Genomic DNA, 12,809 nt, shown 5'->3' with positions numbered 1-12,809 from the left:
TTGTGTCCCCTCGGAGAAATGATATTTGATATCCCTGTGGGCTTTACAAGGGAGGGGCAAATGAGCCCAGGGGTCACTATCCAAAGGGACCTGAAAGGAGGAAGGGAGGAAGATTGGAAGGGAGGAAGGAATAGGGCAGAAAGCATTGTTTGAATTCTGGGAAGCATCATCTTCTTCTCTTTCTGCCAGTGGCCTGAAGACCAGAAGGGCACAAAAGTACACTTAGAACTTGACAGCCCCCAAAGGAACAGAACATATGATAGATATGTCATTTCTAATTACTGGATTGAACAAAATCTTGTTTTGTGATGGGGATACGAGTGCACAGAGCAGAACAGTCTTCCTCAAGGCTTCACTGGGGCCAGTGGTCAGTTACAGCATGTTAAAGCCAATAAGATCATGTTAAAATACATGCAAATTAAAAATGATTTAAGAAAATGGTCAAGTAAATAATGCTCTTCTTCTCTGGGGAGCAAGCTGAGCTGGTATTAATCAGTAGTATTGCTGGACTCTCGGCCAAGCCTGGGAGAATGGCTGCCAAGGCAAATCAGGCATCAGGTTTCAGAAATTAAACACATAATTTTATTTTTCCGCAATAAGGCACTTTCAGAAAAAGAACCAGCTCTATTAGGCTTCTCAGCACACTTTGTCCAGTTTCGTTCGGCCCCAGAGGCTTCCAAGTTAAGAGCAAGATGAGCAACTGGAAGCCAGGAGTGACACAGTTATTCCTTTCTCCTATAACTGTCTGGGAGTGGGGCTGGGAGGAGTGGGGCAGGGGTGATGGTACTGTTTTTCAAAGGTCCAGCTGCCAACCACTTGCCAACAGTTTTTCTATGAATTCATAGGACAAAGACCTGGAGGGTTGGGGAAAAAAAGTTATAAAGGAAGAGCTGGCCAAACAAACATTGGCCAATAGCATGTCATGGACATAATCTTCTTTTATGGAAGAGCTTGGTCTCAGGAAAAAAAGGAAAAAAAATCTCTCCCATCACAATGAGGAGGAACGAATCAGCAAAATTTCCCTAAGAACTCCATGCTTAATGGTGATGTGGGAAATTGCTTTTAAAATCCTCCAGTGGGATCCCTGGGTGGCGCAGCGGTTTAGCGCCTGCCTTTGGCCCAGGGCGTGATCCTGGAGACCCGGGATCGAATCCCACATCAGGCTCCCGGTGCATGGAGCCTGCTTCTCCCTCTGCCTGTGTCTCTGCCTGTGTCTCTGCCTCTCTCTCTCTCTCTCTCTCTCTCTCCGTGTGTGACTATCATAAATAAATAAAAAAATTTAAAAAAAATTAAAATCCTCCAGTGATCAAGGATTACTAAGGCCTGGTTTAGTCCTGTGTCAAGTATCATTGTGGATGTGAAAGAGATAACAGCATGAGAGTGAGCATGAGGTGATACTGGGGTTGAAGCAGGTGGAGATCCAGGAGGGCTGGGAGGCTTTGTGAGGAGGTGGACCCTGAACTGAGCTGCACGATTCTGATCTACAACTTTGAGGTCAACCTTCTCACCATCCTTCCCTTCTGCTTCAAAATGTTTCTGTGGCCATATTTTCTTTATTATCACAAAATTTCTTGTATCTTTCCTCTTGTCACTTGGCTTACTCTCCTAAAGCAATGCTGTCCACTACCACAGTGTTAGTTATCAGCAATAAGCTGATGATTCCCATATCTCTCCCCAGTCTCAGTCCTGACATTCAGATCTGAATATCTCTCCTTAGATAATCCTTTTTTTTTTTTAACCTGCTGCCTGTCTCTCCCTCTTTTAACCTACCTTCTTTATTTCACAATTATTTATGTGGCATAATGGTTGTGAAACCTGGTTACACAATGGGATCATTTGTGATTCTCTTAGAATTCTTTTTTTAAAAAAGATTTTATTTATTTATTCATGAGAGACACACAAAGAGGGAGGCAGAGACTTCAGCAGAGGGAGAAGCAGGCTCCCTATGGGGAGCCCAATGCAGGACTCAATCCCAGGAACCTAGGATCACAACCTGAGCCACAGGCAGATGCTCAACCACTGAACCACCCAGGCGTCCCTCTCTTAGAATTCTTAAAATCCAGGCCATACAGCCTCTCTGGAGGTGGGAAGCAGGCATCAATAGTTATTAAAGCTCCCCAGGCGATTTTATTTTTTTATTATTTTTATTTTTTTCTCCTCGGGTGATTTAAATGTGAGCCACAGTTGAAAACCACTGGTCTAGAAGGTAAGGGGAATGGAAAGGAATATTATTGCAAATTGCTAGGTATGAAGGAATATTTGCTTTGATTTCATAGTTAATCTGATAGAGGCAAGAGAAAAAAAAACACAACAACAACAAAGCCAAAGTTGCTGATATAAGAACATTAAATCTAAAATCCAGAGACCTGGGATCCCTGGATGGCGCAGCGGTTTGGCGCCTGCCTTTGGCCCAGGGCGCGATCCTGGAGACCCGGGATCCAATCCCACATCGGGCTCCCGGTGCATGGAGCCTGCTTCTCCCTCTGCCTGTGTCTCTGCCTCTCTCTCTGTGTGTGTGTGACTATCATAAAAAAAAAAAATTAAAAAAATAAAAATTAAAAAAAATAAAAAAATAAAATCCAGAGACCTGATTTTAAGACCTGACAGAGAGATTTTTCATTAGTGTAAGGCTAGTCTTTTATGTTCCTTAGGCCTGAATAGTTTTGTGTGTAGAACTGAAACTCTCCCTCCCTATTTCATAGAGTTATGAAGATTATCTGAAAAAAATAAACATTAACAGGCATTTGTAATTATGCACTTTGAGACAGATTCAAGGTAATGTTATTTTGTATTTTAAGTTTTATTATTTTAACTTTATTTTTTGAAGTAACTTCAGATTTACAAGAGTTGCCAATGATAGACAGTTCCCATGTGCCCATCAGCCAAGTTCCTCAAATGTTGAAGAAGTACAATTGCCAAAACCAGGAACTGAGATGATAAACTGCATTTGCCTAGTCTAGGATTCTAATGTCATCAGTTATCCCACCAGTGTCCTTCTTCCCCACCAGGATTCAAGTCAGGATCACACATTACATTTAATGTCCTGTCTCCTTAGTCTCCTCCAATCTGGGACCATTCCTCACTCTCTCTTTGTCTTTCATGATCATCACATTTTAATAGATGCTGGATAGTTAACTTTTTATTTTTATTTTTATTTATTTATGATAGTCACACAGAGAGGGAGAGAGAGGCAGAGACACAGGCAGAGGGAGAAACAGGCTCCATGCACCGGGAGCCCAATGTGGGACTCGATCCCGGGTCTCCAGGATCGCGCCCTGGGCCAAAGGCAGGCGCTAAACCACTGCGCCACCCAGGGACCCCGCTGGCTAGTTATCTTATAGATCACCCCTTATTTTGGATTTGTCTGATGCTTCCTTATGACTAAATTCAGCTTTTGCATTCTTTTTTTTCAGGAGTGCTACAGAAAGGATTTTGTGACCTTCTCATTGCATCATATTGAAGGGCACCTAATAAAACTCTCTCACATCACTAGTGATGTAAACTTTGATCATTTGCTTCAGGTGATATCTGCCAGCTTTCTGTCCTGTAAAGTTACTTTTTTTTCTTTGTAAATTTTTTAAAAAGACTTTATTTATTTATCCATAGAGACACACACAGACACACACACACACAGAGGCAGAGACACAGGCAGAGGGAGAGGGAGAAGCAGGCTCCATGCAGAGAGCCTGACGCGGGACTCGATTCTGGGTGTCCAGGTTCACGCCCTGGGCTGCAGGCGTCGCTAAACCGCTGCGCCACCGGGGCTGCCCTCCTCTGCAAAAATTCTTTTAAGTTTATTTATTCATGAGACACACACACACACAGAGAAAGAGAGAGAGAGAGAGACAGAGACACAGGCAGAGGGAGAAGCAGGCTCCGAGCAGGGAGCCCGATGAGGCCGGCGGAAGGCAGGCGCTCACCCGCTGAGCCACCCAGGCGTCCCTCCTGTGTAACTTATAAGTATGTTGTTTGTTTCGTATAAGTAACTTGTGAAGAAATATTTTGATACAAGGGAATTCATTTGAATCTAAGTGACTGGGAAAACTTGACAGACATAGGGAAGTCGGGTGTAAATAAAGCAAGAAGGATGATGGAGAGCTCAGACTGGTGTTTGGAGGTACTGGTAGGTGTGAGGGATCCATACGAAGGATTTCGGGTTGGTTTCAAACGCTGAAGTGAAACGTGGCTTGCCGTCCGCGCGTGAAGATGATGCAACCGCTGGATAGGGTCTCCCTGAAGACATTAGTGACTCTGGGAGGTCCCCTGAGAGCCCTTCCTGTCCCCTAACAGAGCCGCCTTGGAAACCGTCGGGCTCGGGCGGCATCACCTTCGACTCCCGAGTTGGGGTATTGGCGCCAAACGACCGACGTGCGAAGAAGGGAGCCCAGGTGGCCCCACGGGCGGGGCGCGGGAGGCGCAGCGCGCAGGCGCGGGGCGGGGCCGCGGCGCGGGGGCGGGGCCGCGGCGCGCAGGCGTCCTAGCGGCGGGTCCCTGCGGCTCGGGATGGAGGGTGAGTGAGTAAACAAGCCCGGGCCGGGCGGTGGGGCCGGGCCTCGGCACCTCGCCACGCGGGGCCTGAGGGAGGGCGAGGCGAAGAGGTCAGAGAATTGGGAGGAGGCGGAGGGGCACACTGCTTCCCCGGCCGGGAGCAGCGGGGCTCCCCCTCCCCGTCCGAGGGCTGGAGCCAAGGGGGCGACGGGACGAGCGAGCCCCCGGCGAGGACCGCGTCTGAGGAGGGGAGGGCGGTGTGTCGGGAGGAGGAGCGGCGGAGGCGGGCCCGGGGATGGGGACTCCCGTTGGAGGGCGGGGTGGCCGGTGGGCGGGAGCCCCGGAGCGGAGAGGGCGCGGGTGGGCGGTGGCACCTGCGGGGGCCCTTAGCTAGGTGGACTCCCAGGGGCTTGGGGCTGTGCCCCGGGGGGCTAGACGCGGGGCTGTTTGTGATGACTTTGGGGTGTGTCGAGGAAGGGGTGGCAGAAAAGACAGGGCTGGGACCGAGGTGAGGCGAGGCAGGTTTCTAGGCGCAAAATGAAAGGAGGCGCTCACTTTCGGGGTCTAGCGTGCGCGCTCGGCGCCTCGCGCGCCTCTCCCCGGTCCCGGCCCCGAGTGGGAGGCTGCTTCTTTCTAAATTTGGTCTCTTGCCAATCCCTGCCCACCGCCAGCTCTCCTGAGGATCAAGGGATAGAAGGGGAAGCGCCTTGAAGCAAAGGCGAGGTGTTGTATTTGGGACATGGCTGTTAGGAAATGCGGGACAAACTTACTTCTTACTGAGAAATTGTTTCTCAGGGGGTGGGGAGGGGAAGGGATGTGGAAGGATGTTAGTGCCCCCGGCGGAATATGGAGAGTGGGCTTTTGGTGGATGACATGTAGGATTGTAAGTGGGGAAGCTCGGGTAGCGAGCCTAGCCCTAAAGGGGCGTGGATGAGGGAAAAGAGCCGAGGTAGACCGGAACAGCTGGATGTGTGTGCAGAGACGGCGTGGAAAGTGTGGTCTCTGCAGTGACGTCTTTGAAGAGAACTCCCACCCCCACCGGTGCTTTAAAGTTGAGGAAACCGGCACTGAAGGAAGTTTCCAGCCTGAGAAGGTGCTAACTAACTCTTATCAGAGGTTTCTGTGAGAGCTTGTCTATTTTAAGCCTTGGAATCCCCAAGGCTGGGATGGTGTGGCAGTGATCGAAGAGATTATTTGCTTACATAGAAGAAGGTGTATTTAGGAGATACGTACCCCCCCCCCCCTTTTAAACACACTTAAAACAGAGGAAAGGATCATCTATGAAAATGTAATAATAATGTTGTGTTGAATGTGTGTCTCACAGCCACTGTGAATTAACTCTTCGTCGCAGGAGTGTTTGCCTGTTTTATTCATTGATGTACCCTCAGCACTTGAAGCAGTGCCAGGGGGCAGCTCGCGTGGCTCAGCGGTTTAGCAACACCTTCAGCCCAGGGCGTGATCCTGGAGACCCAGGATCAAGTCCCGCGTCCAGCTCCAGGCATGGAGCCTGCTTCTCCCTTTGCCTGTGTCTCTGCCTCTCTCTCTCTCTCTCTCTCTCTCACTCTCTGTCTCTCGAGTAAATAAAATCTTAAAAAAAAAAGAAAGAAAGAAAGAAAAGAAACAGTGCCAGGCACATGTAGGTGCTCAGTACATATATGTGGAATAAATAAATAGCGGGCAGATCTCTGGAACCTGGAGTCTGGAAGTCTAGATCCTAGTTCTGCTAGTAGCTGGCAGAGTACTTGTAGATCAGTCATGGAACTTGATGCTAAGGCACGACCTTAAAACTCCCTGAAGTGGAAATAACCTGTTCACTGTGGTGTTACTTTAATTCTCTTTGAAACAATAGAACAAGGAGCCTAGGATTAAAAAATGAAATTTTACTCCCAAGAAGACTTTCATAAGGAGGGAAAAAGTGAGAAGATGTGGTCAGAGTTGTTTCCCTTATACTTACTTGCCTTTGAAGTAGCATGCCTTTTTTTTTTTTTTTTTTTTAGGATTTTTTATTTATTCATGAGAGACACACAGAGAGAGAGGCAGGCTTCCTGGGAGCCCGATGTGGGACTTGTCCAGGGCCCCAGGATCATCCCCTGAGTAGAAGGCAGACACTCAAACCATTGAGCCACCCAGGCATCCCTAAATTAGCATGCCTTTTAAAAACAATTTAAAATAATCAATTTTGTCTATTTAATTCTTGAGATCAAAAATTTGGTTTCCTTGGGATGCCAAGGAAAGCGGCTCCCTGCAGGGATCCCAATGTGCGACTAAATCCCATGATCCCAGGACCATGACCTGAGCCAAAGGTAGATGCTCAACCACTGAGCCCCCAGGTACCCTAGTGCTCCAGACCTTAAAGTCATGAATTACTAAATGGGTAGTTAACTTTTAGTGCCTCTTGTGTGTTGTGTTCTCTGACACGCTTGGCCTGATACTTTGATTCAAAATGGAATAACAAAAACAGTCTTTTTATTGAAAAATAATGAGCAATCACTAAAGATTAGGCTTTGTGCTCACGTAGTACAGAACCAGCCAAGGTAGGGCTCTAGCCTGTTAGGAGACTGCTTTAACTCTTCTAAGTCAGCATTTTCCTATGGGTCTCCTAAAGACCAATCCTGCTTTGATTTTTATCACCATTATCTCCAATGCAAACGACTGGATTCTCTTAAGCAATGCTAGAAAATACTAATGCTATAATTTTCTTTTAAATAAGAGTTCAGGATCACAGCTTCCTGTTAGTAAGGTTCTTTCTGCGTGCAGGGTGCGGAGAAGCTCAAACTAATAACAAATGTAAATACCTTGGAGAAGTGGGAGAAGTGTAAATTAAAGATGTGCTTAAAAATCCTAATTGCAAAAAAAAAAAAAAAAAAAAAAAAAAAAAAAAAAAAAAAAAAAAAAAAAAATCCTAATTGCAGGATCTAGCAGGCTGTGTACTTAGCCACAGAATAGATTTTAATGGAATGTTGATGAAATTGGTGATCACCAAAATGACTCAATTCTGTGTTTCTAGAGCTCTTTGTAGAGGTAGGTTCACCCCTGTTTGTGTTTCAGTTCCACCATGAGCTAATAAGGAAAGAATGAGATGGAAAATTTAAAAATCTACAATGCCATCTACTTCTGAAGCCTTACTTAGCCTGCTGCTTGATAAAATTATATGATGTAGAAGAAAGTAGTAAAGATGTTGAACTTGCTCCAAAGAGAAGCTCTTTTTGCAAAGGGAGGGCCCCTTTGTGTGTGTAACAGAACTTCATAGCTTGGAACTTTTATATTCTGATTTCAACCTCTCTTAAATTTAAGAATATTGTTTTTTAAATGTTTTATCTCCAAACATTTCAATAAAGTCTTCCCATTTCCAGCTAGTGACAGACTACATTCTAGTTTTAGCCTTTGAAACAAATTGAGATCCAATTTTCTGGGGAAAGATCTCCAAATTTTTATGAACTTTTTTTTTTTTAACATTTATTTATTTATTTTGGAGGGGTGGGAGAGAGGGGAATCTCAAGCCGACTCCCCACTGATCTCGGAGCTGACACAGGGCTTGATCCCATAACCCTGAGATCATGACCTGAGCTGAAATCAGGGGCCAGTTGCTTAACCACCTGAGCCACTCAGATACCCCAATAAGGTAGTTCTTATTTCCAATTATCAATTTTTTAAAAGTTTTTAAAACAGTTTAAATTTACAAAAAGATAATAAGGATAGTAGAAGGAGTTTCCATAAATTCTGTATCCAGTTTCTCTTATTATTAACATCTCAACATTAGCATATAGGTAACTTTTTTTTGCAGTTAATAAACCAGTATTGATCATTTTACTGTTATCACTCATTATGAAGTCACTCAGTTTTTTTAAACGGTGGAATTGCCTACTGATTTTTTTTTTTTTTTTTTTTTTTTTTTTTTTTTTGCCTACTGATTTTTAAGCAAGATTTATTCTAGAAAGAGAAAGTAGAGGGGAGAGGCAGAGGGAGTCTTAAGCAGACTGTACTAAGCACAGAGCTCAACATGATGCTTGATCTCATGACCCTGAGATCAGGACCTGAGCTGAAACCAAGAGTCCAACAGGTAACCAACAGCACCATCCAGGTGCCCTTCCCTACCTACTGATTTTTAACAATAAAAGTCTCTAGAAAATTACTGGTTTGATGTATCATCAAGAAAGACTTATTTTTTTGGGCAGCCCTGGTGGCTCAGCGGTTTGGCGCCGCCTTCAGCCCAGGGTGTGATCCTGGAGATCCAGGATCGAGTCCCACGTCGGGCTCCCTGCATGGACCCTGCTTCTCCCTCTGCCTGTGTCTCTGCCTCTATCTCTCTCTCTGTGTCTCTCGTGAATAAATAAAATCTTAAAAAAATTTGTTTTAAAGACTTATTTTTTCTATAATTTTTATTTTTTAGGTTTTATTTATTATTCATGAAAGACATAGAGAGAGAGGCAGAGAGTCATAGGGAGAGGGAGAAGCAGGCTCTACACAGGGAGCCCAATGCAGGACTCAATATCTGGACCTGGGATTACACCCTGAGCTGAAGGCAGGTGCCTAACTGCTGAGCAACCCAGGTATCCCTATTTTTTTCTTTAATCAACTTTACTGAAGTAAACATTTATTTACATATGATAAATTCACATTTCATGTGCACAGTTCAGTGAAAGTTCTTAAAAGTGCATAGTCATATAACCATCATCACAGCCATGGTATAGAACATTTCCTAAGACCCCAAAAAGTTCCTTTATCCTTCTTTCAATGTAATCCCTTCCCCCAGCGTCAGCCCCTGGTGACCACTGATCTGCTGTCACTAGATTTTTCCTTTGTAGAATCATTCCAGTAGAATGCACTGTAAGTGGAATCATATAGTACGTAGCTTCTGTGTGTGTCTGATTTCTTTCACTTAGCATAATGCTTTTCAGATGTATTGTACGTGTATAGGAACAGGGAACGCTTCATTCCCTTTTATTGTTGAGTAGTATTCCATCCTGTGTATGTACTGTAATTTGTATCCATTCAGCAATCCATAGATATTTGTTTCTACTTATTGGCTATTATGAATAAAGATGCTATGAACATTTGTGTAGAGGTCTCTGTGGGGAACATATATTTTCGTTTCTTTTGGATCCCTGGACTCCGGGATCATGCCCTGAACCAAAGGCAGATGCTCAACCACTGAGCCACCCAGGCGTCCTATGATCCCCAGTTTTAAATGGACAGAGCAACCTACCATAAGCTTACTATTTCAAAAAGGGAAATGTGCTTCCCCAGAAAATGAGAGAAGGATTGCAGTTTAAAACCATTTTTTAGGAGGTTATGAAGTCTCACTAAATTATGATCTATAACATTTGAGTCTCAGTAAGGGTAACTTAAGGTTTCTGAGGGAGACAATTTTGTCCTAGATTTGAACCATTTTTTATTTTCTGGAGGAGGCTGTTATACTTATTCAGGGTAGAAATTACATGAGCAATGTACATAGTATTACATGTGAGTATGTTGCACATAATTAAATAGTTTTATCATTTAAGAAAGTCCCTCTTTTGGCTCCATTCCATAAGGAATGAGAAGTATTTAAAAGATATAGGAGGAAGAGAGATGGTGCAACTTGTGGGAAAGAAATTCAAATCTGTTTAATTTTTTTTTTTTTTGTAACCCAGCACATTGGCAGTCGTGGGATTCAGATTCTTACATTCTTACATTTTGCTGTTGTTTCATTCCCTTCCCCCAGAGATAATATTTAACTCACAGGGAATTCTGCTTTTAAGAGCTTGAATCACTTGATTGAGTTAACAGTAAAGGCAGGGAGTCTGCTTCTTTGTTATTCTGTCCTTCCCTTATCCTCTAAATTTAACATCACATTACCCTGATCCATTTGGTTCTTCAAATGAAACAATCAAGTATACAGTCTCTTAAAGTCCATGTGCATGATATATTAAAATCGTGTCTGATTGTGACAGATGTGAAACAGTGGGTTAAATTTTGCTGTTTTCTTATCAGTGCTGTCATGTCTTAAGGGGAATTTTTTTTTTTTAAATTTTAAAAATACTTCTTTAGAAGAAATATGTTCTTAAACTCCAAAAGAAAAAAAAATTTCTTAAAATTTAAAAAACAAGGCCTGAAATTTTAGTTTCTGTTTCAGATTTTGGCTCTTCATAATTCCTTGTAATGTTTTCATTAACTTAAAAATGCTAAGTAAAATGAATAGAATTAGTTCTCTAGGAAATCTCAGTAGCTAATATGGAGTAGAAACATAACCTTGTAGATTTTATTGAATTTCTAAATGTACTTAATATTTGTTCTTTCTCTAAAACAATTGTTGAGTCTGCTGGCTGAGCCTAGAAATTGGTTCGGAAAGGCAGAAATGTGAACTTGGTAATTGTGAGAATATATTTGCACACATGACTGGAAGGATATAATTTAATAAAAGACAGGACAAATGGCACCAAGTGTGATTGGGGCCTGACATACACGTAGAAATAGTGGTAAGCAGAGACCTCAAAGTCTTTATAGTTCTGGGTAAGCATCTTACTGAGAGTATCAGGGTCTAAAATTATGCTCCATTGACTTAAAACCACTGTCTGTTCTCTTTTGAAAAGCTGAGCATTTGTTTTGCCTTTGTGTCTTGCCATTCCTCTGAAGAACAGAAGGCACATTATAAAACCAGACACTTCTCCTTGCGTTGTATGAGGTAAGTAGAATGTGTTACAGTAAGTACTTTTTTTTTTTTTTTTTAAGAACTTTGGACCTTAATTCAAACACTTCCCCCCAAAAAGGTGATTTGCAGTGTTACATTTCTGTGTGTCTTACTGTTGACTTGGGGTAAAGATTATGCTGTTGTCATATCCTACCTTTATTTCTAGGCCTGTGGTAGGTTCAGACAATTTGGCAGGTATAGTTCTGTAGTGTGGGTGAATCTTTCCATAAAGCTCTTTTTTGTTGTGTTTTTATAATTGTTGTGTTTTATTGTTGATTTTGTTGTTAATCTCTTCCCGTGCCTAATTTCTAAATTAAACTCTATTGTAGATATGTATAGAGGAAAAAACGTAGTATATGTAGGGCTCAGTACTGACTATGGTTTTAGGCATCCACTGGGGTCTTAAAATATACCTCCTTTGGACAAGGGGGCATACTGTACACTGTTTCTTCTTCCAGGGCAGGAATCTTCATTCCATATGCAAGTTGTGCAGGAAACTCTTAAATTTTTTTTAATTAATTTTTAAAAAGATTTTACTTATATATTTTAGAGAGAGAGCAAGTAGGAGGAAGGGCAGAGGGAGAGGGAGAGAGAAAATCTCAAGCAGACTCTGGGCTGAGCATAGACCCCAGTGTAGGGCTTGATCTTATAACCCTGAGATCCTGACCTGAGCCAAAACCAAGAGTCAGATGCTTAACCAACTAAGCCACCCAGGCACCCCTGAACTCTTTGATATTAACTTGATCCCTGCTGAACATTTCTTTTAGTCAGGGTATTGAGCAGGCTTCCAATTTTCCAAGTAATCCAAATTCCGAAATATCTGTGAGAGAACTTCCTAAATGCTGAATTAAAAACGAGGTACCTACCTGCCCCCCCCAAAAAAAAACAACAAAGAAAAAACACGAGGTATCACAGAAGACAGAGGCTGAGCTTTTTGGTGATCAGATCAGGAATGGCTGATGTGAAATCTTTTTTTTTTTTTTTTTTTTTTTAATTAAAACTTTTTGTTGAGCTTACAGATTTGGGTTCTTGAAACTGTGTTTTTATGAATAAATGCAGTGGGAATGGAAGCATGACTGACCATGCTTGAGTTTGAGGCACTCTTCATTTCCAGACAGTAAAATGCCTTTTCTCATGTCTGACTCTCTTAGATTACAGCAAAATGGATATGCCAAATCCCCCAACTTCCAAATGTATTACTTACTGGAAAAGAAAAGTCAAATCTGAATACATGCGACTCCGGCAACTGAAACGGCTTCAGGCAAATATGGGCGCCAAGGTCAAAAATAAACCCCGCCAACCGGGTTATCTATTTTATTGATCCAATGTAGAGGCTGGGCTTTTTAAAACTCTTCTCTTTAAATCCTAATCATTCCTCCCTTGGCTTTTCTAGGCTCTCTATGTGGCAAATTTTGCAAAGGTTCAAGAAAAAACCCAGATCCTCAATGAAGAGTGGAAGAAGCTTCGTGTTCAACCTGTACAGTTAATGAGGCCTGCAAGTGGGCATCCTTTTCTCAAAAAGGTATATACAGGTGTTTAAGCTCGGCCTTCCTTGTTTCTTGGACCAGAGTTGGTTGGTTGGTTGTTTTCTGTATTTGTGACTTATTAAAAAATAAGTAAAGATAATGGATACAGCTATCATAGTCACCTT

At 42.9% G+C, this 12,809-nt stretch overlaps 1 protein-coding gene across 2 annotated transcripts in view; it reads left to right on the top strand.

Annotated features, from left to right (window-relative positions):
• Positions 1-4,427: 4,427 nt before the first annotated feature.
• Positions 4,428-12,809, top strand: part of EZH1 (enhancer of zeste 1 polycomb repressive complex 2 subunit) — a 29,966-nt gene continuing 21,584 nt past the window's right edge. Inside the window, exons 1-4 of one of the 2 annotated variants that reach the window (XM_077853329.1) lie at positions 4,428-4,510; positions 11,061-11,152; positions 12,310-12,437; positions 12,552-12,680. In XM_077853329.1, the coding sequence (XP_077709455.1) occupies positions 12,321-12,437; positions 12,552-12,680 (246 nt within the window). In that variant the 5' untranslated portion in view covers positions 4,428-4,510; positions 11,061-11,152; positions 12,310-12,320. Of the gene's footprint in view, positions 4,511-4,866; positions 5,582-11,060; positions 11,153-12,309; positions 12,438-12,551; positions 12,681-12,809 lie in introns of those variants that run through there. The other variant, XM_077853330.1, reaches the window with a different exon arrangement.

Source organism: Canis aureus, chromosome 16, assembly GCF_053574225.1.
Source record: "Canis aureus isolate CA01 chromosome 16, VMU_Caureus_v.1.0, whole genome shotgun sequence".
Taxonomy (NCBI): Eukaryota; Metazoa; Chordata; class Mammalia; order Carnivora; family Canidae; genus Canis; species Canis aureus.
This window is presented reverse-complemented; position numbering and strand designations above follow the sequence as displayed.